Source organism: Panthera tigris, chromosome B4, assembly GCF_018350195.1.
Source record: "Panthera tigris isolate Pti1 chromosome B4, P.tigris_Pti1_mat1.1, whole genome shotgun sequence".
NCBI lineage: Eukaryota > Metazoa > Chordata > Mammalia > Carnivora > Felidae > Panthera > Panthera tigris.
This window is the reverse complement of record NC_056666.1, coordinates 31,054,362-31,080,491: the sequence shown is the minus strand read 5'-3', so window position 1 is coordinate 31,080,491 and position 26,130 is coordinate 31,054,362. Positions and strand designations below refer to the sequence as shown.

The 26,130-nt window shown below is 37.4% G+C and overlaps 1 protein-coding gene across 20 annotated transcripts in view; it reads left to right on the top strand.

The window, feature by feature from the left end:
* Nucleotides 1-26,130, top strand: part of PARD3 (par-3 family cell polarity regulator) — a 664,605-nt gene that overhangs the window by 184,672 nt on the left and 453,803 nt on the right. The window contains exon 1 of one of the 20 annotated variants that reach the window (XM_042991419.1): nucleotides 18,196-18,309. The exons of the other annotated variants lie outside the window; for them this stretch is intronic. Within the exon in view, the coding sequence (XP_042847353.1) occupies nucleotides 18,241-18,309 (69 nt within the window). The 5' untranslated portion in view covers nucleotides 18,196-18,240. Of the gene's footprint in view, nucleotides 1-18,195; nucleotides 18,310-26,130 lie in introns of those variants that run through there. 20 annotated transcript variants of the gene reach the window in all.

Here is a 26,130-nt window from a genome sequence, read left to right as displayed (position 1 = left end):
ACAAACTAAGGATTTCTAAAGAACTTGGACATTTGTGCATTCTGTAATGTTGGGAGTTTGTAGGTTAAACGGCTTTGGATTTTATTCTGTTCTTTGTTTATAGGTCATTATTAGTGGAACATCATTGAGCCCTTACCAAACAAATAAAATTGTGTGCTAACTTCATAACATTTTAAAATAAAGGTTAGGAAGCCTGAATTTTAAGAGGTACAAGAGGAGTTGATTGATGATTGATTGCTTCAGGGTTATGTTTTAGCAAGGTCATAATTTTGAGGGTCCTCTGTTGTAATAATATAATTTTTGCACCAAAAAATATAGTTGAGTACCAATATTTATAGAGAGGGCATAGTTAATACTTTACAATGTTTTCCTTTTTTATTTATTTTTAATTATTATTTTTAAATTTTCAGTAAAACTCTGAGCTACACGTGGAGCTTCAACTCATGACCCTGTGATCAAGAGTTGTATGCTCTACTGACTGAGGCAGCCAGGTGCCCCTAAAATGTTTTCTTATTAAAAAATGTTAAAAATTTTTTTATATTTATTTATTATTGAGAGACAGAGAGACGCAGACTGTGAGCAGGGGAGGGTTAGAGAGAGGGGGGAGACGCAGAATCCAAAGCAGGCTCCAGGCTCCAGGCTCCGAGCTGTCAGAACGGAGCCCGACGCAGGGCTCGAACTCACAAACTGCGAGATCATGACCTGAGCCAAACTCAGTCGCCCAACTGACTGAGCCACCCAGGCGCCCCCCAAAAATTTTAAACTAAATCATGTTTCTTGTACATTTTATCCCTCACGATTGCATCTAAACTAAGAAGCTAAACTGCTTAAAAATAATAATTTAAAGATATAATTTTGATCTCTGCAGGCTCTCTGAGTCCCTGGAATATAGTCCTTTAATCTTTGAAGGTGGCTGTCAGTTTTGTGAATTTAAATTTACAAAACCCATCTTATGAAAACTATTCCCGCAACTCCGTGTTTTGTGCTTTTTCAGTTTGGGAAAAATTTGGTCTTACAGGCCATATTACTAGTTTATTTACAGACAAATTGAAATATACTTAAAACAGTTTCCTTTTAAAAAAGTTAAGTGAAAATATCAACCAGAATTAAAAATGTTTTAAATATTTGTTAGACATTTAGATAATTTGTTAATAAACTCTATCATTCTTTGTTACTCTTGAACTATATACTTTTCTTTCTTTTTTTTTTTGTCTCACCCTGATTTTCTTTGAACTTTACACTTTTTTATTTCTTTTTCTCTCAGTCTTCTGACTACTCACCGAGAACTTCTTGATATTCTCAAATTTGTAATCTCCAGAGATTCAGCTCTTATTAACTCTTCTTCAGAGCTGGTTCTGAAATAATTTCCCAGAGGTTCCTGCCCCTTCCTGGGAGAGAATTAGTCCTTCTGTCCCAGGCAGTGGAGCAAAAGGAGAGAGGTCATAGACTCAAATGACTTTTATGTTGGTTGACTTAAAAATATCAGTAGCACTGTTTCCAAGAAGAAACAATTTTTAAAGGAGGACAAATGTTTTTTGTTTTTTTCCCCTTCTCCCAATTTAGCTATTTGCCTTTGAGACCTAGATCCGGCTTGCAAATACACACGTACGAGTATGTGTGTGTGAGTGTGCATGTATTCATGTTTCTGTGTTTATAAACTTTTCCTGTAAGGATGGCCTCGCAGTATGTTTTTGGTGATTGCCGTAGTTTTAGTAACTTGTATAAATTGGTTCATGAGCAGGTCTGCCTGACATTATAAACCTGCAGCTTCTGATGCTACATAATTTTAAAAAGCAAATTTAAAATAAAACTTAACAGAGCTTTAAAAGAAGATGCAAAATGGTTTTTGCACATTGACCTGAAATGGCTTACTCCATAAACTCAGAAACTTGAAAGCTGAGTCCGTAGACTATTGGACAGAAAACTGTTTTTTAAACCTTTCCTTTATTCTACAGGAAATGAATCTGTTTGCCCTTTTCCTGTGGTGCCATATTGTCTGAATTTTCTTTCTGTCTTACAACAGGCAGAAAAAGTAAGGCCACACATTTGCTAATCCTCTTGATGCTGTGTGGTGCTACGCTGTGGGTTGAATAATTATGATTAATTGTATGCTGGCCCACGTGCATTTCAGAAAGTGGATTGTAATGAAATAAAACTTAATGATTTTAACATTGTGCTACTGGTATGTATTTGTGATTCGTTGCTCTGTTACTACAAGATATACTTTGTAATCGTACAGATGTTGTTGAACTCAAATTTCAAGCCATAAAAGTTTTGGGACTGCTTTTTAATGAGAATAAGGTTTTATGTATCTTTGCATTTCACAAATTAGACCCAAGAAAGGGGAGAACTAAGAGCTGAATCAGAAAGAAAGCAGGGGGTCAGTAGCACACATGTGCGCATACACATTAATCAGGATGCACTTTTGCTTTCCTGTGTATTGTTCACTTTCCTATGCTTTTATACTTTTTTATAAAAGTGCAAAAATTTATAATATATATTTAAATATATATTATATATTTAAAATGCTTGCAGTGATTGAGCAGTTGTGGGTTGGATCTGAGCATGTCTTTAAATTTAGAAAAAAAGGTTATTTTGTGTTTTGGACTTGGAGTATACATACATATTTATTAATATTTGTACAGTAAGTACCCTTGGTTGATTTATTGTCACCTGTGTGGGCTTAGGTTTTGTATAGCTGTTTGGAGAATTTGTACATTACCTTAAAAGCTTAATTTAATTTTTATTTAAGATGAATTAGTATAGTTTATTTGATTGGCTGGCCAAGTACTTTATCATCTCCCCTTCAGTTGTCCTCCAGCTCACCATTGTTTGGTCATTTCACAGGCAAACCTTACTTACTCTTATTTCTCCCAGAATTAGGATGAAATTTCTTCTTGCTGCGTTGCTCTGATGATTAGCAATAATTGTTTCCATTCCTCACATCTAGTACTGGACACTGGAATTAAAAAGCTTTCTGCATCTATTATCTCATTAAACGTCTCTACTGCCCTTTGGGGTAGGAATGCTTGCCCCACGTTTCCAGATAAGGAAATTAATCATAAGAGTGTCCCATGGCTGGCGCAAGGGAAACCGTTACTAAAAAGTTGAGGTAGGACCATGCATACCTCTTTCTCTGTTGTCATTGTTCTGGATCCGTAATGATCATTTGGAAGAAGTGCATAAAGTGCTGAAAGCTGTTTTCTTAAACATTTCATTGTCTCAGGCTTGTTTTTTAGTTTGTTGTAAAATCACGGTTGTCTTCTTCCTAAGGGATAATTTCTCTCTGCCTGATAGGAAGAATGTGTATTTATTTCAGGATTTGGGGGTATATTTGAAAAAGGACTTTTTATGTTACATTGTTTTCAATTTTTGTATTTTTAATGCATTTTAAACGTAGCTTTGAAATATTTGGGTATATATGTATAATTATAAACACATTTCTAGCTTATACCTATGTTTAGGTATAGCTTATACACTCTGTAGATGCATACTATATTTGAGACTCTGTATTCTAAATTTCAGGCATTAAATCTATATTCCATCTTCATGCACATGGACTAAAATGAATTTATCAATTTTTAGCCCCCTCCCCCCACAGTTTCATTATGAAAGTGTGTTGGACCTTAGGACCCCAGGAGTGGCAGAATTCTTGTGGTTGGCCCAAGATCCAGATTTTTCTCTGGATTGCCTATAATTTTATTCTGACTTGCCCTATTAGAAGTTTATAAAGAAGGAATTTGCAAAATGGTATTAATTTTGTGATTTGCCAAGTTAATTTTTCTGGCCATGTTTGAAATTAAATTGAAAAGGCATTAGTAAAACCTAAAATTACTCCCTCATGCTGGTTTCCCTAGCTTTCCTCCGTGCTTGAGGGCTCCGTGCCCCTTTCTGTACTGTGGTCTTTATATTTAATCTGCTCTGCCTTTTGGTTTGGTTCAGTTAATGCTTGGGTTAGATAATGTCTCTGTAAGAGTTGTGCTTTCTGTAAAATGTTTTGTATTTCCAGAAACTCTTCACATTTTTACTAGCTTCTTTTGTTTCCATTTTTTAGTTTGAAGACTACAGTCATCTACTGTGAAGTAACTCAGCTGTTAGACAAAGTTATGTAACCAAAATGTCTACTATCGTGCACAACTGGGATGGAAAACACTTATATTTGTATTACCTTGTGTTTTATAAGTAACTAGCAAATACTGAATACCTCTGAAAGCTATTATTAATTTTCCCAGCAACCTCAGAATTTTACCTTCTGCAGGCATTTAAGCATTAATGAATGTAAGAATAAACTGGTCTTTATTTTGCCTAATTCTAGATGCACGATTTTCTTCCATTTTAAGACCGAGTTTGGCAAGCATCATGAAAATAGACTATTTTCAACTCTCTCAAGTTGTTCAGGGACTGGAATGTTTTTAGCATTGAGACCTTTTTTTTAAAAAAAAAAAAAAAAGAAAAAAAGAAAAGAGACGCCTGGGTGGCACAGTCGGTTGGTTAAGTGTCAGCCTTTGTTGAGTTTGAGCCCCGCATCAGGCTGTCTGCCCTCAGCACGGAGCCTGCTTCAGATCCTCTGGTCCACCCCCACCCCCACCCCACTCCCCGCCCACCATCCACCCGCTCCACTCCCACTTATGTGTGCTCTCTCTCTCAAAAAAAAAAGAAAAAAAAAAAAAGAAAGCCATTGACATTTCTGTCATTGCCTGAATATATTTCTGTGGGTGCTGCTTACTTACTAAAATCATGGAAGAATTGAAAATTTCCAAGTTTGCTCTCAACACACAGACACACACATACACACACACACACACACAGCTTAGTCAACTAAACTTGCCATATAAGTAAGCCTTGTATATAGTTTCAGTAATCAAAAGCTGTGGGTATTTTTTTAATTGTTCTGTTGGGTACCACATTTTATAAAACCCACAGTCAATCATATACAGTGTTTAGCAATTTTATTTTACTCAGAATGAATACAGATTATGGACTGAAACAAAAAAAAAATGCCACCACTACCAACACTGTCACATAACAAAGCAATTTCTAACATGTCTAGTGTGTTCTAGGAACTCCATAAATATTCTTTAGTGAATGAATGTACTTCAACCATGAGCATAATAGTTCCTTAGAGTTTTCCTCATATTTATCTTTGTACAGGCATGCTTTTTTCCCTTTGATGATTAATACAAGTCTGTATGTGACCCTTTGGCTTATTTGGGGATATTCCTAGCTGTCCTGTAAGGGTAGATTTCTGTTAATACTGTCTGCATAAAGATTTAGTTGTTTGCAGAGTGTCCTGTTCCTGCTATGTCCAGCCAGTTTTTGGACAGTTACTGCCTCCCCTCCCCTCCCCTCCCCTCCCCTCCCCTCCCCTCCCCACTCCCCCCTTCCTCCCTCTCCCCTTCCTCCCCTTGTCCTCTCTTTTTTTGAACAGAGACTCAATCTAACCTACACAGCACGTTAGTGGAGGGAAGAGTCTGGATAGTAGCCTCTAATACAAGGAAGCACCTAAGAACAAACCAGACTCTTACTCAGGACTGGCTGCATAATTTGCGAGGCACAGTACAAAATGAATGTGCAGGGCACTTTGTTAAAAAAAAAAAAGGATTAAGAATCTCAAGACATTAACAACTGAGATTCAGTCAAGTGTGAGGCTCTGTGCTAATGCACAAGTGGGTTTCTCCCATGAAGCCTGCCTTGCTCTTACTCTCCCAGTGCTCTCTTGATTCTAATAGTGGAGAGCAGAGCAGGGCAGGACTGACCTAGCTTTTGTCCGTTCTAAGTCTCTGAATTGGATTTTTCCTTGCTGGTTAACCCCCCGCCCTCCCACGGACTGTAGAATGAGCTCCCAGGGGTACCAAACGACACAAACAGAAATGTCTGATAGGTGCCAAAAGATGAACTTATCTTCCTCCCTGTTCTCAACACATTTGGAACAGAAAAAGGATTGTAGAAACAGGTATCACCTAGGGTAAATGCCATTCAGAATTTGTATAATTATTATAACTTGTGTACCACACGGAGTATCCTTTCTTTTAATCTGTTTATTTTCCATTTATACTTTTTTTTCTCTCTCAATATCCCAGGAAGTTACTTAATTATTCAACTGTTCTTCTAGCTGTTACACATTAAGAATTCCTATTGTTGGCACAAAACCCATCACTTAAGCCTCATCTTGGGAACGCTCTCATCTATTATTTCTGATACAGCTATGAAGCGTTGTGGTTTTTAGCACATTTGTGTGTACCCCAGAGGGTTGTTTGCAAATTGGGATTGCATGTGTTGTGAATTTATCTGAAAAATGATGGAGGTTTTTTTTTTATGATTTTAATGTATCTGGATTAATGGCTTTGTGGGTGGGATAGGGCAAAGGTCTGTCAGTCTCAAAATCTGTTTAATGGAGAAAACTTGGTACTGCCTTTTGAGGAACTTAGATTGGCCCCCAAAGATTAAGATTTGTGCTGAAGTACATTTTTCAAGTTTGTCTTTTGCCACAAAAATAACGCATCTATCTACGAATCTGGACGACTCCTTACATGTCCCAGCTGTGTCAGGGCTGTCCTATTGATAATGTTAACATTTATAGAAATGTAGCTTCTTTACCCCTTAGGCCCATGAAAAACCAGTTAGCCAAAAGAAATGCTGGGAAATCCTGCTCCACAGCCTGCTACCTCGATGAAGGAAATTGTCTCAGGCATGTTTTCTACTCCAGCCTCATCTTTGTCCTGCTCCTCCTTTCTCTTGGTTCCTCTGCCCAGGGTCTGAGGACCCGTGCTCCTTATCGTCTTCCCTTCCCACCCCAACACGTACCTTTAGATGCCTGCCCACATGCCTCTCCATATATAATCTCCTCTGAAAACTGGCAAGACTGACAAGAAATTACTTGCATTTATTGATGGAGTGGTTACAGATTCATAACCCCCACAGGTGCCTTTCATTTGGGCATTTGTCCTTTGCTCTTGGGGCCCTTTTTTTGTGTGAAATGAGGGAATCAGCCCCTTTGGTAAGACTTCAAGGTAGCAGTTTTGTGGGGGGAAATGAGACAGTTTTTGAATTTCTTGTTCTTGGAAGTGTCCTGGACTAAAGATACCTTTCACTGTTACCACACTCTTCCAGGATTTGGGTGTTGAAGGGGACAAGGGCACTTGGACAGTTTTCTCTGTGGAACATGCCTTTGGTCGTTGCCTTTCATTGAACTCAGAGCAATGGCCTAAACCAGCTTAGCATCTGTCCACCTCTCTCTTTTCCCCATGACCGCTGCATGTATATTTTATGTTTTCCTATTTGCATCTCATCCTCACTTCCCCTTCTCTTCCTTCTACTTTCCCCTTCTCTACCTTCTCTGCTGGGATGTACATTATGGCCTCACATGGCTTCTGGTCATGAAGTCTTTGGCAAAGAAATGAGTTGTTGGAATTCTTCCTCTTTGCTGATTGCTTTGATAATTGTGGCTCTGTTCTGAGTTCTGAACTCTGATAGACTGGGGAGATCCTTTCCCTAAACACCGGGGAAAATGCCCCTTCCCGAACTGAGTATCCACTTTTCAACGTGTTCCTTTATTGTTTGTATTCCTTTTTGCATTATTTTGGAGGGAACTAGGCAGAAGGGACAATCTTTGCAGATTTGTCATTGGGCAAAGAGTACTAACCCCTGGGGCTCGTGGAATGTGTCGGGTTTTCTCTGCCAAGGGCACAGTGCCATCACGGACAAAGATGAGCTCTTAAGGGAGACAAGGCAGCAACTTTATTAACACCAGAGCTGCAAAATTCTAGATAGGTGGTCCTTTCTAATTTGAACTTGCAGCCCACCAAGGCACCATAGTCCCAAGGCTTCACTCTGGGACACTTTGTTAAGCTGCCAACAAAGAATAATTTTCAAAACACAACATTTATTTTTCTGATATACTCTCTCAAGTCCTATATAACTCTGCTTAATTAAAAATGTTTTTTTTAAGTGATCATTTATTTTTGAGAGAGAGAGAGAGAGAGAGAGAGACAGAGACAGAGAGAGAGAGAGAGAGAGAGAGAGAGAGAATGTGAGCAGGGGAGGGGTAGAGAGAGAGGGAGACACAAATCTGAAGCAGGCTCCAGGCTCTGAGCTGGTAGCACAGAGCCTGACACGGAGCCTGAACCCACGAACCATGAGATCATGACCTGAGCCAAAGTTGGATGCTCAACTGACTAGGCCACTCAAGTGCCCCTAACTCTACTTAATTTTGATAGCCATTTGCTGCTCTGGTATTTAACTACTTAACTCTGTTTGCATTAACCTCTCTCTACCAAGCTACCTGTCACATTAAAGGGTACAATATTTTGAAATTTAAAAACCACAGCACTATTGTTTGTCAACTCCTTTTAACTGTATCTAAATTTTTTCAAGTACTAATGATCTTGGATACACGTTTTACATTTTTGAACCTCAGTGTTTCTTTTGTTAATTGTAGGCATATGTGGACAGTAGAGAAGATCTTTAAAAAATCGAGTGTACATATGCTGAAAGATTGAACAGTTTTTATGTAATAAACCCATGTAACTGCCCCCCCCCCCCCCAGTTAAGATACAGAATATTTCCTGTGCCCAGGTATAGAATAATACCTCTGCCCAGTGTTCTGATTCATCACTGTGGATTAGTTTTTTCTTGTTCTTGAACTTCACAGAAATGGAATAATATGTTTTGCATGTTCCTGTTTCTGACGGCAGTTGCGCATTATTATGTCTGTAAGGTTTATCCAGGTTGTTGGGTACAGCAGCAACTGCTTTTGTGTCGCATTCTTTATGATTTTGCCACTTTTTTTGACATTTGGATTATTTCCATGTTGGGGTTGTTACTTCAAACCAGTGGTGTGCCTACAGTATCTGACTCCAGCACAGGCCGTTTTTATACCTCCTTACTATACAACCAAATAATTTTCATTAATATTTATGACATGAAACACATAATAATAACTGCCGGAAAAGAAATGCAGTGAAAGTTTTCCTTTCGTGAATTTCCAATGTTTAATCATGTCAATTAAAAAGACTACACTACAAGAAAAAGAAATGGATGAGTAGTTTTTAGTTACATTTCAGTTTTTTCCTGGAAAACGAAGACTGCATTGTTCAGTCACAGCAAATGAGGAACAACATCATCACCGTTGCTGTCCTTGGGTCTTCTCCCATTTGATCAATTACTTTGTCAGAGTTTATGTTCTATAATCATGTTCGGTAGACAGCACAGTCGGATTTGTTAATCTGTCTTTGTATGTGGTTCAACAAGGAGCACTTCTTTTTCATAACTTTAGTTTTGAAAATTTTCCTTCACATAAAACAACGACCTCTATATAAGTAAGTATTTTGGAAGAGACTTGAACATAGATATAAGTTTGGCAGAGCATCATAAAAAACCCATTTCATAAGTTCCAAGAATGTCTTTGTTTCTTTAGGAATCATTCTAGCAAGTTTCAAATGCTGTCCCCACAGTTGGAAAATGTTAATCACCAAGGAAAAGTCCAAGGGCCCACATAGAATGACAGAACTGAAATAACTTAGGCCATAATTCTTTACTCTTCCAACAACTCTGCCATCATTTTAAGAATTCAAATCCGTGTAATGCCAGAGGGCCTGGAGAAACACAGTGTGCCTGGTGCAAGCTTGAATGATTTCACACTGTGAGGAACTTATAGAGTGTGTGTGGAGGTGAGCCACGGGAGAATGTGGGCCACCTCTGTAACTGGAACTCTCTGAGTTAACCTCCAGGTGAAAAACAGTGTTTACTAAGGCATAAGCAAAAAATATATACTAATTTGAATAAGAAAAATACCTTAATAGTAACTGTAACAATTATTTAGAATTTTGACCAATAAAAGGATTCTTTGGGACAGGTTTTATCATTGATATGGTTTGAAATTGCTTGTAACTGGTGATATTAAAAAGGAGCCCAACTTTTAGTGTTTTTGAAAAAGAAATTGTTTTTGAAAAAGAAATTGTCTGGTTCAGTCAGTAGAGTGTGCAACTTTATTTTTATTTTTTTAAATGTTTGTTTATTTTTGAGAGAGAGTGAGCAGGGATGGGCAGAGAGAGAGAGAGAGAGAGAGAGAGAGAGAGAGAGACAGAGAATCCCACACAGGCTGCACTGTCAGCACAGAGCCTGATGTGGGGCTCAAGCTCATGAACTGTGAGATCATGACCTGATGCTAAACTGACTGAGCTACCCAGGTGCTCCGAGTGTGTGACTCTTAATCTCAGGGTCATGAGCTCAAGCTCCATGTTGGGCATGGAGCCAACTTAAAAATATTTTTTTAAGTGTTTATTTATTTTTAAAGAGAGAAATAGCATGATCAGAGCAGGGGAGGGGCAGAGAGGGAATATCCCAAGAGGCTCCATGCTGTCAGCATACAGCCTGATGGAGGACTCAGTCTCACAAACTGTAAGATCATGACCCGAGCCAAAATCAAGAGTTGGATGTTTAGCCAACTGAGCCACTCAGCCCCCCCCCCCCCCGCCCCCAATTGTTTTAAAATTCTCTTGTATCTACTCCTAATTGCCTGTACCTGGGGCAGACCATCTTCCTCATCCTCACCTGAGCCCAGTTCTCACTATTCTGAATACATCTCCTGTGAACATTCTTACACATGTCTACCAGTGGATATATTTTGATAACTTATGATAACATAAACTTGATAATGTTTTTTTCATTTTAAACATTACACATTTTTTTTCTGTAAATATTAGTTTTACTCTTTCTTTCCAATCCTTACACTTTTTATTTCTTGTTCATGTTTTCTTCCACTCATTAGAACCTCAGCACAATGTTGAACACACTGACTTTGTTCTGCCCATGAATCCTGGAGAAAGTGTCTAGTTTCCCATTAAAAATTAGGGTTTTTTTGTAGATACCATTTATCAGATTAAGGAAGTTCCATGAAGACCTTTGAAAAAAGTTTATTACACTGTAATAACGTTAAAACATGGTTTAATGTGTTTTCACGAACATGTAATAGTGGAAAGAGAATGGACTTTGAAATCTTGCAGACCTCAGCTTGAGTTCTGGCCTTACTGTTTGTGATACTAATTTCAGGACCTGAAAATTAGAAAAGTAATATTGCATAAGATTATTAAAATTATTGACGTAAAATTAGATGATCTCTGCACAGTGCCTAGTACTGTGGTTCAACTGTGCATTCAGTAAATATTCTGTGCCCTTCAGTCATTGGCTGTTTGTTCTTGACATTAATTTGAAGAGGGTCATAAAGCTATTGTCCAAGTTTAATTTTAAGTAGACTTGGTTTATATAAATACTTGAAGACAACAGTATTCCTAGTATGAGGTATCTCTTGAGATTTGGTGGGAATTAGGGTTTTCAGTACCAGCCTGGCAGTTTATATTTTAGTTATAAATGACTGTTCTGGCATAACCTGCCACTGAGTGCAAGTGAACTGTTAATATACATTATATTGACTTATGTCTATGATGAGTTAATAAGTAATAGAAGCTGAGTGATAACTGGAAGTTTGGATCATGGAGTGAGCCATGGAATCAGGTCTGGCCTGAATGAAATTAGCTATCATTTGTTTACTCCTAATGTGTCAGGCACTGTATTCAGACCTGGGTATATAGTGGAGACTAAGACAGAGTTTTAGCATATAGTGGGGAATTAGGTTATAGCTGTGATCATTCTAAGCCATACTTATGCTAGGAATTAGGATGGAGTCATGCTCACAGAGTATAGTGATGGTGACAGTAAAGGAATATTTAATCCTGTTGTGTCTGGGACTTATTTTGTTTGGGAGCATGTGAAAGCAAGAGAGAGAGAGGATGATGGTGAATGAGGAAGCCTTTTTTAATTTTATTATTTTTTTTAAGTAATCTGAACACATAATGTGGGTCTCAAACTCACAATCCTGAGATCCAGAGTCACATGCTGTACCCACCAAGCCAGCCAGGTGCATGAGGAAGACTTTGAACATGACCCCTGAATGTTGACTGAGTCAGTTTTGCCGCAGAAGGAGGGGCAAGGATCTTCCTGGTGGAGGGAGTAGTATTTACACTGGCAGAGGCTGTGACATGGTTTTGTGGTAGTAACTCCTTTGTTTTTTTTTTAAAGCTTTTTAAAGTTATTATTATTATTATATTTTCATTTTGGGGGGGGCACAGAGAGAGGGGGGGAAAGAGAGAATCCCAAGCAGGCTCCACACTGTCAGCACAGAGCCCCACGAGGGACCCAAACTCATGAAAACTATGACATGAGCCGAAATCAAGAGTCAGCTTCCTCGACTGACTGAGCCACCGAGGTGCCCCTGTGTCAGTAACTCTTGGAGTCAGTGTGTGGTTCTGGATGTAGATGGGCTGGCTGGAGCAGTGGCTGCGTCTGGATCCTGAAAACCTGCCTTCTAAGCTGTCTGAGGATCTTAGGCCTTCATGTTGGGCACACTGGGGAGTGTTCAGATTTGCAATTTTAGATCACCATGGCAACAGCATTGTGCCCTATATTGGAAGTTGTTCATAATTCTTTACTCTTGGTAACCCCAGGGCTTACTGATGGCTTGAGATCTCCGCCCTGGCTTGTTTTTGTTTTTTTTCTTTCCAAATGTATTGGGGTGCTGGGGTACAACCCAGTTTACTCTTGAAGTCCTGTTGTAGACTGAAACATGCCTGATAACAGTTCAGTTTAATACATACTTTGGAAAAAGAACCTCACATATGAACATTCTTTCTATCCTCACGTAATTTTTTCAACTCTCATATTATCAAGAAAATGATTTAGAAACTTACAATGTTACATGAATTTGATGTTCTGTTTTTTACTTTCAAATACTAAAATATATTATTCCAAGGTGGACAGTTCCTTGTAATACGGCTGAAAGTTTATTTTCAATCTGACATCTGGTGCCAATTTCATGTTCTGGTATTTGATTTGTATTTAAAATTCCAATTTACCTATATTTGTCATGTGTGTTTTCATAATTGTATTTTTGTGTTCTTCCTTTTAATAGGCATTATTTATTAAGGCTCACCTTCTTTCTGCAGGAATTTCCGAGATTTCCTTCTTGCTCTTCAGAACATACTAGAAGTTATTCTCCTTTTCAATGTTTTGAGTGGATGATATAACTATGTGCATAATTAAATACATCTTGCAGTTCTTAGCTAAGGATTTCTTTTCAACTCTTGTAGACAGACATTTGTGGGTAATAGTTGTTACTTGTAAGTTCGTTGTTAAAGTAGATAAAGGTCTTTGAAGCTGAGAAAAAGTGACTTTGGAGTTCATGGGTTATGGTTTGATAGGTTCTTAGATGGGTGTAGGGTCTGTAAGAGAGTCACTGCTTTAGAATCATAACTAAACAAATAGTAATTGACCCCCAAATGGCAAAAATTGGAATCACGTGTTCATTCAAGAGCAATTATTTAAGATTAATTGCTTACTGAAGGTATGAAGGCATGAAGCTTTCATGCCTACATAGACAGTGATTCCCCATCTTGGCTCACCAGAGAATCAAAAAGGGGCCAGGGTGACTGGTGAAAGTGCCTTTCCTGGTCCCGATGCCCAGAGACTTCATTTTATCCTTCTCTGTTCTCCACATGTGTACCTGTACCGCAGCTTACCACAACTGTATCTTCCCCACACACAAAAAATGAGATTATTACTTATTTTCCCTCAGAAGCAATGTTTTGAGTCACAGTATAGTGCAAATTGTTTTTCTAAACAAGTTGTTTGTCCCAGTAAAACTTTGGGATAATTTTGGACCAAAAAAAAAAAAAATAGCGTACAAATATATGATGTTACATTATATAATATATAGCAGAAGTATATGTTATATAAATATAAGCAAAACCAAAAGATGATTAAGAAGTTCTAAACATAGAGGAGGAGGTCCATTTGCAATACCTCTGAGGACCTCGGGTTCTTGTAGCAGCCTTTGCTGCCCTGTTCTGCTATGACCACATGTGCAGTGCTGCTGAGAAGAGCAAATCCTTCTCAACTGTTCTTATTCTAGTACAATCTGGAATGCCTATCAGCTACTAACTTATTCCTTCCTCCAGCTTAACAACCCAGGGCTTTTTCCTTGACCATCCTGTTAGGAACCTAGAGACTTTTGGGGTTTTCAGTATTTCTCTGAAAAACCACATCCTTAGAATTTCTTTGGCTCTGGGGGTGTAAAATTTACCTTCTCTATATTTAAAACTCTACAGCTGGGAGCGTTTTCTTATTTATGTGCCTAAAGCTAGTTAAGTCCCTACTCTCTTTAGCAATCTCTCTCTAGATTTAAGATTGAGATAATATTTTAAAAATTGCCAGTGCAAGCCTCTGCTGCTCTTTGAGATTGCTGCACTAAGGGATGCACGTGCTCTTACCTTCCCCTTTCCTCTGTTATTTTCCTAACTCTGGAATTGGGTTTAGGCATCTGTGGTGTGAGTTCACATTTTCTACAGGGCTTTGTAAATTTGTGTATATGTAAGAGAAGGAAAGTTCTTATGCAGTGATGTTCAAATAAGCACATTTTTCAAAAAAGGAGTAAGAACTAGGGTTAGATGAATGTTGCTTGCAAATTTGAGTGCCTTGAGGTTATCTGCTCTGATATGCCAAATCTCACCTCATCTATAGTGACTCCATAGTATTTAACGTGTCTTAGACATTGGGAACAAAAGCAATAATTGAAACAAAATTTTGTTTTTTATGGAAAGAATTGGTATTTACCATAAGCATAAAATAAAGTTTTTATCCTCATCATTTATTTGACATTTGAACAAGAGAAGGAAAAAGAAAACCAAGATAATTCTGATGCACAAAATGAGACAGAATATTTTAACCTAAATAATGAGCTCTCTAGTTGGGATAACTAAGTGGAAAATGAAATTCTATTTTGTGTTCATTTCACTGGAAAAGATCAATTTATTATACTACAGCATACATAAACTATTTTTTGTCCTAAAAGGTGTTAAGTTATTAGTATCAACCACCCTCCTTTCTTGAAATAGTTTAGATTGATAAGACTGAAAAACATCACTGTAATTGGTATTTGGAATGCCATTGCATACACATGAATGTAAATAAGAAAATGTAGTGAAATCAACTTGAAATTTAACCAAACTGGAGACATCATGCTTTGTGGGGTATTTTATGGAATGTAGTCATATTTTGTAGTAGATTTTAAACATCTAGTTTCAAGCAAAATATCTTTTATTTTTAGGTTTCCAAAAGATTTCTTTAAAGCTCTGAATGAACATTTAGTAAATACTTATGCCAATATTTTACAATAGAAATTTGTATTGTATACTATTTAGTATTTTCAACTTATTAATCTTTGCCATGCTGAGGGAAAAATAAATCTCTTACCCTCTCCCCCATCCCTCAAGAATGACTATTTAAAGTTTAATCAGTGGCTGTTTTGCTTTCTTTAAAGCTAGAACAGAAGAATGAAAATAGAATTTCACAAACTGTGGTCTGCGTCTGACATCCTGATATTTTTAAGGAATATTTTGATTTTTTCAAGAAATATTTACTTATTTATTTACTATTTTGAGAGAGAGAGAGAGAGAGAGAGAGAGTGTGTGTGTGTGTGTGTGTGTGTGTGTGTGTGTGCACGTGCACACGCAAGCACAAGGGAGCAGAGACAGAGGGAGACACAGAAGCTGAAGCAGGCTCCAGGCTCCGAGATGTCATGACAGAGCCCCACATGGGGCTCAGACTTGTGAAATGGGAGATCATGACCTGAGCCAAAGTTGGACACTTAACTGACTGAGCCACCCAGGCGCCCTGGGAATATTTTAAGCCTAAGAATATTTTTAAGCCTCAGAAATTCCTTGTATATCCTGAACTGTAGAACTCCAACCTCAAGTTTAGTGTTTTTGATGCAAATTAATAATGAGAGTATCCTTTACTATGTGTCCACTATTTGCATAACTCTGCCCTAGGTATTTTAAACACTGCTCACTTTAAAGGCAGACAGCCCACGCTGGTTCAGTTATAAAGAAACTAAAACCTAGAGAGTCCCCTTACCAAGATGCCCCATATCTGAAGTGCCAGTATTAGGATAAAAGCCTAGATCTGACTTGTTTTAAAGCCCATTGCCCTTTTACTGTCCTCATATGCCTTCAGAAGGACTTCTTGGAGAGGCTAATCTTATCTTTATCATGCCTGAGATTACTTAGTCTGCATTCTTGAGTTTTTCTGGTCTCTTGCAAAGCCTGAGAGTGAAGAACTTTATTCAATACAGGCTATAGTGATATGTATAATTGTGTAAATGGGTCACAGAGTTTAGACAAATCTTGGAGAAGCCCATCTAAGTTCATTTTTGTATAACAAAAGTGACTGCATACAATATTATTAAGGCTTTCTAGAAGTTGGAAATAGTTGGAAGCTGGAGTTTAAATGTAATAGTCATTAAATTAAGTGTGGGTCATTTCAAAGACATTGTTTTTACAAATTGATTACACACATATTAGCGCCTTCAAATAGCATGCTTTGATTGAACAGAAAGTCTTCACTAACAGAACATGTCTCTGTGCTCTGTATTGTCCTTAGGGCACACAATTGACTATTAAAGCAATAAACCTTTTCTTTGCTCTCTGTGAGGTGGAAAAGGAAGGTATAGTCTGAGTGCTTGGGAAGAGACATGAGTCATAATTGTAGGCTATAATAAATGTAAATCCATGAAGAATGGTTTAGCTTCAAACAGCTGAGTAGCAGAAGCTTGTAAAACCGTGCTCCAATATTCCTTTCTGGAGCTCAGATCATAGAAGAATTATCCATCTTTTTTAGCCCTGAGATTTCTAAGGCTTCTTAAAATCTGTCTCTTGGCTTCTAGCAAAAAAATAGTATCAAGTCTTAGATGACAGAAATGAATTCCTAAATAAGTTAAACTTTTTCAAGTTTTTACTAAATTTAAATAATAATGCTCTTACAAATGATAGCTCGGGTCTTTACTTCGTCAGTGGTACTGAACTAACATTCTAAATTCGAAATGGCAGGCTCTCTGTTCCCCTGTCTGGGTAATCGCTGATAAAACATTAATCATCTCAAGGTTCTATTCAAGTCCATTGATGGAAATTGTGAAATGTAATTTAGCTTGAGGAATTGAATTAATGTTTTCTAATAGCTCTGAGGTATTCAGTGATTTATAGGTTCCAGTGCCGGAAGGTGTATGTGTGTGTGCACATACTAGTTAATCTAAAGATGTGATTATAAATGATACACATTCTGTATCATAACAGTGTGTATTAATGCTATGGTGAATATCAGTATGGTTTATTTGCGTCTGTCATTGTAACATTTCTTGTTTTACATATCCTATAAAAGCTAGTGATCGATTAAGAACTATTTATTGAATTTTTAAAAATCTTTAAATATATATGCACATATGTATATATATGCATATGTATGTATATGTATATGTGCACCTAATTTTATTTTCCAGCAAGTTCAGAATTTATTCTAATTTGATTACTTAGGCTATGAACCTCTGTCATGCACACATTACTTTTGCCATCTATCATTTTCCTCTTTTACTGCTCTTTTATTATCTTCTAACCCCTACTCTCTACCCCATAGCATTTTGCCTCAAATCCACATTAATAACATAATCACATCTTTCTCACTCCCCATTTCTTTCAAAAAGTTACAGTAGGATGCAACTTCCATTTGTTTTTCATTTTATTCACCTTTGCATCTATAGAGCAGGGCAGTTTCTAGCCTTGGGGTAAGTATTCAGTTGCCATTTATTGAATGAGTATAATGGAAATGGGAAGAAGGAAGAAGCAGTGTCCCAAGATCCTAGGGAAATCTGATTCTGACACTGTCTTTTTTGTGTTACTTTGGGCCAGCTTCATCTCTTGAGACTTAGTTCATTATTTGCAAAATATGTATTTTTATACTTCTGTCATTGAGTTGAGAGAGTTAAATATGATTACATATGTGTTGCCTAGAACATGGTAGACTTGCATAGAGGCTCTATTGAATGTTTTGTGGAACATTTTAATAGAAAGCTAATGGAACAGAATGCATCCTAGTATTACATTTTGGTCAAAGGGATACATTAGTTACTCAATCCATGTTGTAACTTTTATCCTTGTCTTAGTTGCCATCCAGAGAGATAAAATTGATGTCCCAGGTGATTCAGAGTAGGGAGGGTTCACCTCTTGTTGTCATGGAATTTGTCACGTCAGTTCTATTCAAGGTAATAGAATACAGGCACATTCCAGCTAGTATGAACAAAGAGTGAGTGTACAATGCTTCACTGGGCCTTATGAATCTGGAAGAATAAGTTGGGTTGTCATGAAGAGCCTTGAATTGAGGATAAGAGTTTTTCTTCTTAACTTCGTGGATAGTCTGGGGTTCCTAAAGGTTGGGTCTGTACTAAAAGGACTAAAAGCTAGAAAGAGAAAGTTTGGAATCTGGGAGTGAATAACTTAATTATGATGTTGCTAACTGGAGTATATTGGGTATCTTGTCCCTGTGTGTCCCAGGTCATTGCTAATCTTTCCCTTGGCACAGTGTTTCTGGTCCTGTTACCATCCACTTCACCTTGTGCCCACTGTAACATAGAGTACAGTTTCTTGTAATTGTGACTATGTTGTCTTGTCCTTAAAGCAGACGCATTTAGATTTTAAGCTTGGCCACACTGAGTTGAGAAATTCCTAACCCTGGCCCAAACTTCCTTATATTACCTTACTCACCTACACTTTAGCCACAGGGGATTTCTTTTAGCTCTTTGAGCCTACCAAGTTTGTTTCTAGAGTAGGACTTTGCTCTAGTTTGTCTTGCTGCTAAGAATTCTATATCCTCAACTTTAGAACCATGGGCTCCTCCTTGTCTTGGGGCTTGTCTTCAGTCTTGGCACTCAGAGACATCTTTCCTGATCAACAAGTAATTATCTATCACTTTATCCTTTTTAAGTTCTTACTTTACTGATACCAAGTTATTAGTGTCATGTGAGCTCATGCGAGTAACATCTTTATTTGGCTCGCTGTGACATCCCCTGTGTATAGAATGGTGTTTGACATATGGTAGATACTCAAATGTTGGTTGGATGAGAGAGTGAATGAAGACATTTACACTTCATTTTCTGTGTCTCCTTTCCCTACTTCATCCCATTTATATTTAATTTAAAAAAAAAACCCAGAAAGATCACATTTATTAATCATAAACTTTTGCTGAATGTTAGGTAATAGGGAGCCTTTGGGCACATATGGAGATAAAGTAAGATTTATTTATTCTTTGAAATAAGGTCCAGGCTCAAAAATGGGTATTTCATTACTGGAGGTGGATGAAAGAAGTGGGGTGTGGTAAGGGGCTTGGAGACCAGCTCGTCCTCAGAGCCAGCTCGTCCTCATGACGACCAGGGGGCCCCTGGGTCAGGACATGAGAATAGTGTGTGGGCTATTTTCTTCTCCTTCCTGTCCCTGTTTTGCAGCTATCCTGCCATACACACCAATCTCTGGGCCAGTAGCAGTAGTTTCAGATGGCTGTGAGGTCAGCAGCAGAGGGAGGGAGGAATGGGGGAGATTTAATAAATGAACACAGTAATGAGAGAAAGAGTTGCTTTTAGACACCTGGGTACTCTGCCTGAAGTGTCTTGCCCTAATCCAGTTACTCCTAGACATAGGGTTTAAAGATTAGCTCAAGTACATTTTACAGAGACTGGATTTCTGTAGGAGACCGGATGGGATATATTCCCTGTGGACAATTCCCATTGTCCTCTGTGGACATTCCCATTTACAGTTTCTCCTTTCAGGAACCATTTTAGGAATGATTTTCTCTGCAAACCAGGAAAAGTCTAAACTTGATCCTTGTTGGACAGGGATGCTTAGTGGTGTTCTTGATGACGACTTCTTTTTTGGCTAACAGAAAAAATCAAAGTTAGAGTTTTCCTTGCTCTTCTTTAGTTGAGTTTCCAGCTACAACATGCCTCCCCCTCAATGTTAAAATTATAAGTAACAATTATACTATGAGTCAATGAAAATATAGTCATAATGGGTTATTCACGATCATAATTTTCAAATAAATGATTGTGTCTTTTCTTTCCGCTGTTCCCCAAGGGGAAAATTGGAAACTAGGGGGAAACAGAGAAGTCACCCAGGCAGCACCTCATGTATTCTAAAACAAAAATAGATACAAAAACAAACACATTTGATTTCTTACAATTTCTAGGACTCTTCGATTGGACGTTCTGAGCCTTGTTCCTCCTTTAGCACAAATTGCAAATTAGATTTGGAAAATGGTTGATGAGTAGTCCCAGTTGCCATGAGCATATGAACCCCTCTGGCTAATGTTACCCACTGCCCATCTGCAGTGAGAGGGAAGAGATTAACAGAAGACTTTAGAATGGTGTTCTGCTGAGATTGTTTTTCATATAAGCTATAATTATATCTGTGTTAGTACAATCCAGAGTGAGAATGGCAGTTGGCTTTTCATGGAAAAGTAGTGTATGAAATTTCATAAGTTGATGAATACATTTTGTAAGTGAATGAAGTTATTCTGGTTGGGTGATGTTTATGATTTGTCTAAATAGTGGAAATAGATATTAGTATTGGGCCACCTTAAGATGACTTCGTGTCATTTTCCTGTGTCTTTCCTAGGTGCTTACCATAGGAATTATGAGGAAATAATCTATGTTGCTGTACTGACATATTATTCCTGTGCATGGAATCATTTGGGATTCTGATGTCAGGCCAGTTGGAGAATTTTAAAAAAACATACTTGATACAATTTCCCCCTTAATGGACTTGTGAATTGAAAGTTGCCAAACAGTTCATAGATATTGCCAGAAAGAGAAAGAAACTATATTTTGATTTGCTTTGGCTCTTTTTGAAATGTACTTGTATCCGTTTGCTAGGGTGGCTACAATAAAGTTCCACAGACCAGGTGACATAAACCACAGATGTCTACTTCCTCACAGTTCTGGAGACTGGAAGTCTAAGATCAAGGTGTTGGTAGAGTTGTTGCCTCTGAGGCCTCTCTCCTTGGCTTGTACATGGCCGTCTTGTCTTCACACGGTCTTCCCTCTGTGGGTCTCTGTGTCCCAGTCTCCTCTTCTTAAAAGGACACCAGTAATAGAAGATTAGGGTTCATCCTAACAACCTATGTTAACTTAATTTCCTCTTTAAGATGCCCTCCTCCAAATACATCATATTCAGAAGTCCTAGAAGTTAAGACTTCAACATAATGAATTTGGTGGGGAAAACAAATAGCCTGTAACAGTACTGCCTTTTTTTTTTTTAAGTGATTTAAAAGTCTTATTAAATAAATTTAAGGGAAGGATAGACCAAACTTCTTATATTGATTTCTGTAAAACAAAATACTTCAATAGTTACTATTTAAGCTCACAGTATTTTTGAACCATTTGTCATGTACCCTGCATAGCATGGAAATTTTGAAATTTGAAATTTTGAAATTCTTTGTACTTTAATATAGGATTACTTGCAATAGAGCAGTATTCCTCTGACTCTAACATGCATATTAATATCGTAGGGATCTTGTTGAAATACATATTTCAATTCAATAAGGTTTGCATGGAGCCTGGGCACCAGCATCCAACAAGTTCTCCAGGTTGTACTGATGCTTCTGACCTCACACTACACTTGCAGAAGGGGACCAGGATGGGTGCACGATTTGCAGGTCCTACTGCAGAATGAAAATATGGGGCTCTTGCTCAAAAATGATTAAGAATTTTTACTACACAGTGGAGCACAGAACAGGTTGGGATATATCAGTGGCAAGCCCATAGAGCCAGTCCTGAGCTGGTGTCAGAGTTCTAATGGAAATGATCTCAGGGTGCTTATTCACACTCGTTTGTAAAATGATTACTTTTATGGGCCAGTGATAAAATCCTTATACTTCTAACTAATCATGGTTTTACACAGTGTTTGCACAAAGCTTCCTCTCAGAACATGGGGAAGTATTAGCATGTAGGAGCTATAAATAAAGCAAGTTGGTCCTGTCACTCTAATTATCTTTGTGTATAAAACAGAATATTACCAGCAACACCACAGTGGTTATTATATATAACTTGTCCTTCCTTTGGAAAGTTTTAAAGGAGTCTAGGCTGTGACACATGAATTCCTCTGCCAAATGATGATGATTCTTCTTGTCCTTGAGATAACACTGTGCTTGCTTTTTAATGGTAGTATTTAACTCTGGAAGCAAAATTGATTTCATTTTTCTGAAGTGAAGATCATTATCATAATAATACAGACATGGATTTTAAAATGCTTGGGTTAAACATACCACATGGATTTGTCAATTTCTTCTGTATAGAAAACATGCACACTGATGTGCTGAGTCATACATCTTTGGGCTTGTTTCCCTGTTTTCCTGCTTCTTTCCTCCCTCCCTTCTCTTACCTTAGGGGAACTGGGAGGCATATAATTCTGGAAGCCAAGGAAATGGTTTTCATTTAAGATTAGCCCAAGGAGAAATTTGAGGTATGATGAAAATGGTCTGAGGTCTATTCCTACTCATCCTACTAGATTGCCTCTTGGTGCTTTTCCAAATCCTTGATACTGAGTTCCTTTAATCAAGTAATTATTTCAAAGAAAATGATCAGGTTTCCATAGGGTCATTATTTCTTTTATATTCTTGGTTCCATCTACCTTATTTCTCATATTTTCATTTCCAGGTGTCCTATTTCTGTATCCTTCAGTTGGGGCTGAAAATGAATCTGTATTCAAGTAGTAATTGTTACTTGATAGTAATAATCTATTTTCCTCTCATGAATATTTGAATATCATGGGATTTTAGGAAAGGTGTGTGTGTGTGTGTGTGTGTGTGTGTGTGCTTTAAAATTCTGATATTCTCAGTTTGGAATTTTTAAATAAGTGATATATTAACACATCTCAAAATTTAAAAGTTGTAAGTAACACCACCGTCTCCAAGCCATTCAGTTCCTTTCTTTAGAGGGACTCAGGTGTGTGTGTGTGTGTGTGTGGTTGTATGTGTGTGCGTGTGTGTGTGCCTGTATGGTCATCCATCCATCTCCTGGAGTTAGTTTAGGCTTAAATGAACAAAAGCAAGCAACCCTCCCCTCATTTCATACAAACAAAAAACTGTTTTCACTGTTAAACACATTATAAAAAATTATATAATGTTGTGGGATTTTACAAAAGGCAAAAACCTTCAGGGCTGTAAGCAATGAAGGCAGAACAATGTGAATGATAGGAAGTATGTGTGGTCAGTGATCTGAAATCATACCCATACGCCATCCATGGTCATCTTCTCTTACTTCCCACAGAGTTGGTGCTATCTGTAGTCTATCAGCTTTCAGAGTTTTGTCAAAAAAAGAAATATTAGGAAAAAATGGTGTGTTTTAGTACTAGAAATAATAAAGAATTAGCAGGGGAAATTTAGTAGATTGTTTTAAAAAGAAAAATTAGCATCCAGTTCGTTTAATTTCAATTCCTAATAGACTGATGAAATAACATTATCAAGGATGTGTAAATATCTATAAGATAATGGAAACAAAGACTTTAAAGTAGTAATCATCATACAATAACCTGATTGCCTTCCTTGATAGCTTTTATAGAATTACTTGATTAAAAACAAGACTATAGATGTTAAATATGATTTTGAGAAAGCAATTTTTTGGAATTCTCACATACCAAATTAACTGAATTGGGTAAAGAAATTGTAAATGTTTATTAAACTGTCCAGAGAGGTAATGATTATTGAAAACATATCAAATTGAAGAGAACCTCAAGATAATGTGTATATATTTGTTAATGATTTGGAAGAATTAGCTAAGCAGTATATTAATGAAATCTACAGATAATAAATAGAGAATCGGGTATCTTTTTTTTTTTGTTTGTTTATCAGTGCTCATGCAAATGAAGCTCTAATGTCAAACATGCAAGTTTAGTATAAAAGCAAAAGGTGAAATGGACTACTTTGCACAAAGATATCTAATGTATCTGGAAAGAATTCATCAAATCTGTGGGATTAATAGGGGGAAAAACCTAGTGACCAGAGGACTATATTAGGAGATAGGTGGTAGAATGACAATCCCAAGCATTGACTGTTATGTGAATTAGATATGATCTTGAAGTGCAATTGACCTAAGTTTTTTAGTGTATATGATAAAAAATGAAGTAGTAGTCTCGGAATACTATTATATATTTTGTCAGCTTAGTTACCTACCTGTCATTAGATGGCATTGTGACTGAGCAAACCAAAAACTTGTACTGCAAAATGAAGGAGAAAATAAACAGAAAATAAAGAAAAATTAGACTTACATTGTAGAGACACACATGAAAATTTGTTGAGCTAGATGGCATTTATTTTCATGTGAAGTTTTAGGATATTCAACTTTTTGATTCGGCACTGTGTAGCTCTCTTTCTTAAGTACTGAACACAGATGCTGAGAAGAGATGAAGTGGGGCCAAAGAACTAGCATCTGAATGCACGTACATAGATGCTGTCCCTATTTTACACCTTTAGGCTTAAGCTTAGAGAAGTTGCAATGTCTTATCAAATGTGTTCAAAATAGTAAGTGGCTGAGATGGAATTGAAACCCATGGGTCTTTGTTCTAAGCACAAAGCTCTTCCTCTACACTGGAAAAAACTTTGCATTGGAGTATTCTGAGATGTCACTTCATTCTTCATTTTAGGAAGCAGTCAGAGATATTGTGTCTACAGGAGCAAAGAGGAGGGTACAATTTCAAGTCTCTAAAGAAATGATGGGTTGCCTTTTTGACTTAAAGAGCCTCACATCCACAAATGAATGTTTACTTTGGACCAAGAAGAACTAATAATTTGAAAAATAATTTAAAAAATGAGTGAGATGCCAGGCACCTTCATGTCTTTAAAGTTGTTTATCAAGCATAGGTTTTAGGACCTGAATGATACTAAGAATTTGTCATACTGTATGATTTATGTATATTAAAGGCTCAAATAACAGATCTGGAAATGGTTGTGTTATTGATATGAATTAAAGAAGTGGAGATGAAGGAATTAAAATTAGCCCCTAATTTACATGGATTTAAAAAAAACATTAATTTTATAGAAGCTTTTGGAAAATTAAAGTGATAAGAAATTGCAAAGTACATTCTCCTAGTAGGGAAAATGTTCTTTTCCCTTCTTGATTATTTTAACAGAGAATCAACACTAATATCTTTTGTATTGTACTTTAGTGTTTACAAAGTGGATTCACATATATTCTCATATTTCATCTCTGCATGACCTCTGGAAGAGAAGGTTTCCTAATTATGCTTTTTAAGGTTTATTTCCTAACTCTAAGAGCAGATTGATTGAACTCTGTTGCCTCAATTTAGAAGGTTTGGCTGGTTAACTGTTTGGTGGAACATTCAGGAACTCAGAGGAAAAGAAGTAACAAGGATTCTAAATAATAAAAGCTCCTCCTGAAATGATTTGAGTAGCAATCCCAGTCATTTTTCAAAAGGCTGAAAACAGAACAAAACCCTCAGATAACAATGAAAGCAGGGGGCGTGTGTGTCTCCAGTTCTGTCACTTAGAGTAGCAGCTTTCTTGACTGTCTAACTTTTGAGAATAGAATACTTTGGGTATCTCTTTCACAAGGACAACTTTATATTTTATTCTTAGTTTTGTTGTTTTACCAGCATATGCTGAAACTTGATTTAAATTGAATAACATTAAGGGAAAAACCAAAATCTCTTGTTATAAATATTTTTTGGTAAATCTTTTACCTTACTAAGATGAAGTTTAAACAGGCTAAAAGTTTATCGCTCTCTTACGTAAAAGAAATCGAGCAGCCAGCAGTCCAGTACTGGTATGTATGAGAACCAGTGTCAGAGAACCAAATACCTGCCTCACTTTGGTGTCATCGTCAGCACATGGCCTGATGGTCCAAGGGGGCTGCCTGAGCATCAGCCATCAGGTTCACATTCCAGACAGCAGAAAGTAAGGAAGAAAAAGGACACCTGGTTTTCCTTTTAGGATGGTTTTGTGAAGTGCCACATAGCTTTCTTGCTTGTATCATGTTCTAGTTGTAGGGTAATGTGAAAACAGCTTGTTGCAAGGCAAGTGCATGACCGCTCAGCTAAAAATCAGGGTTTTCTTAGGGAGGAGGGAGAGGAGAACGGATGTTGGCGTAAGCATGTCTCAGTCACAGACGTGTATAACACGACAGGTTAGCAGTGAGGATGCTTCAGTGCAATCAGTTCCTTTGTTTTGGGCAGTATCAGTTGGTTTATA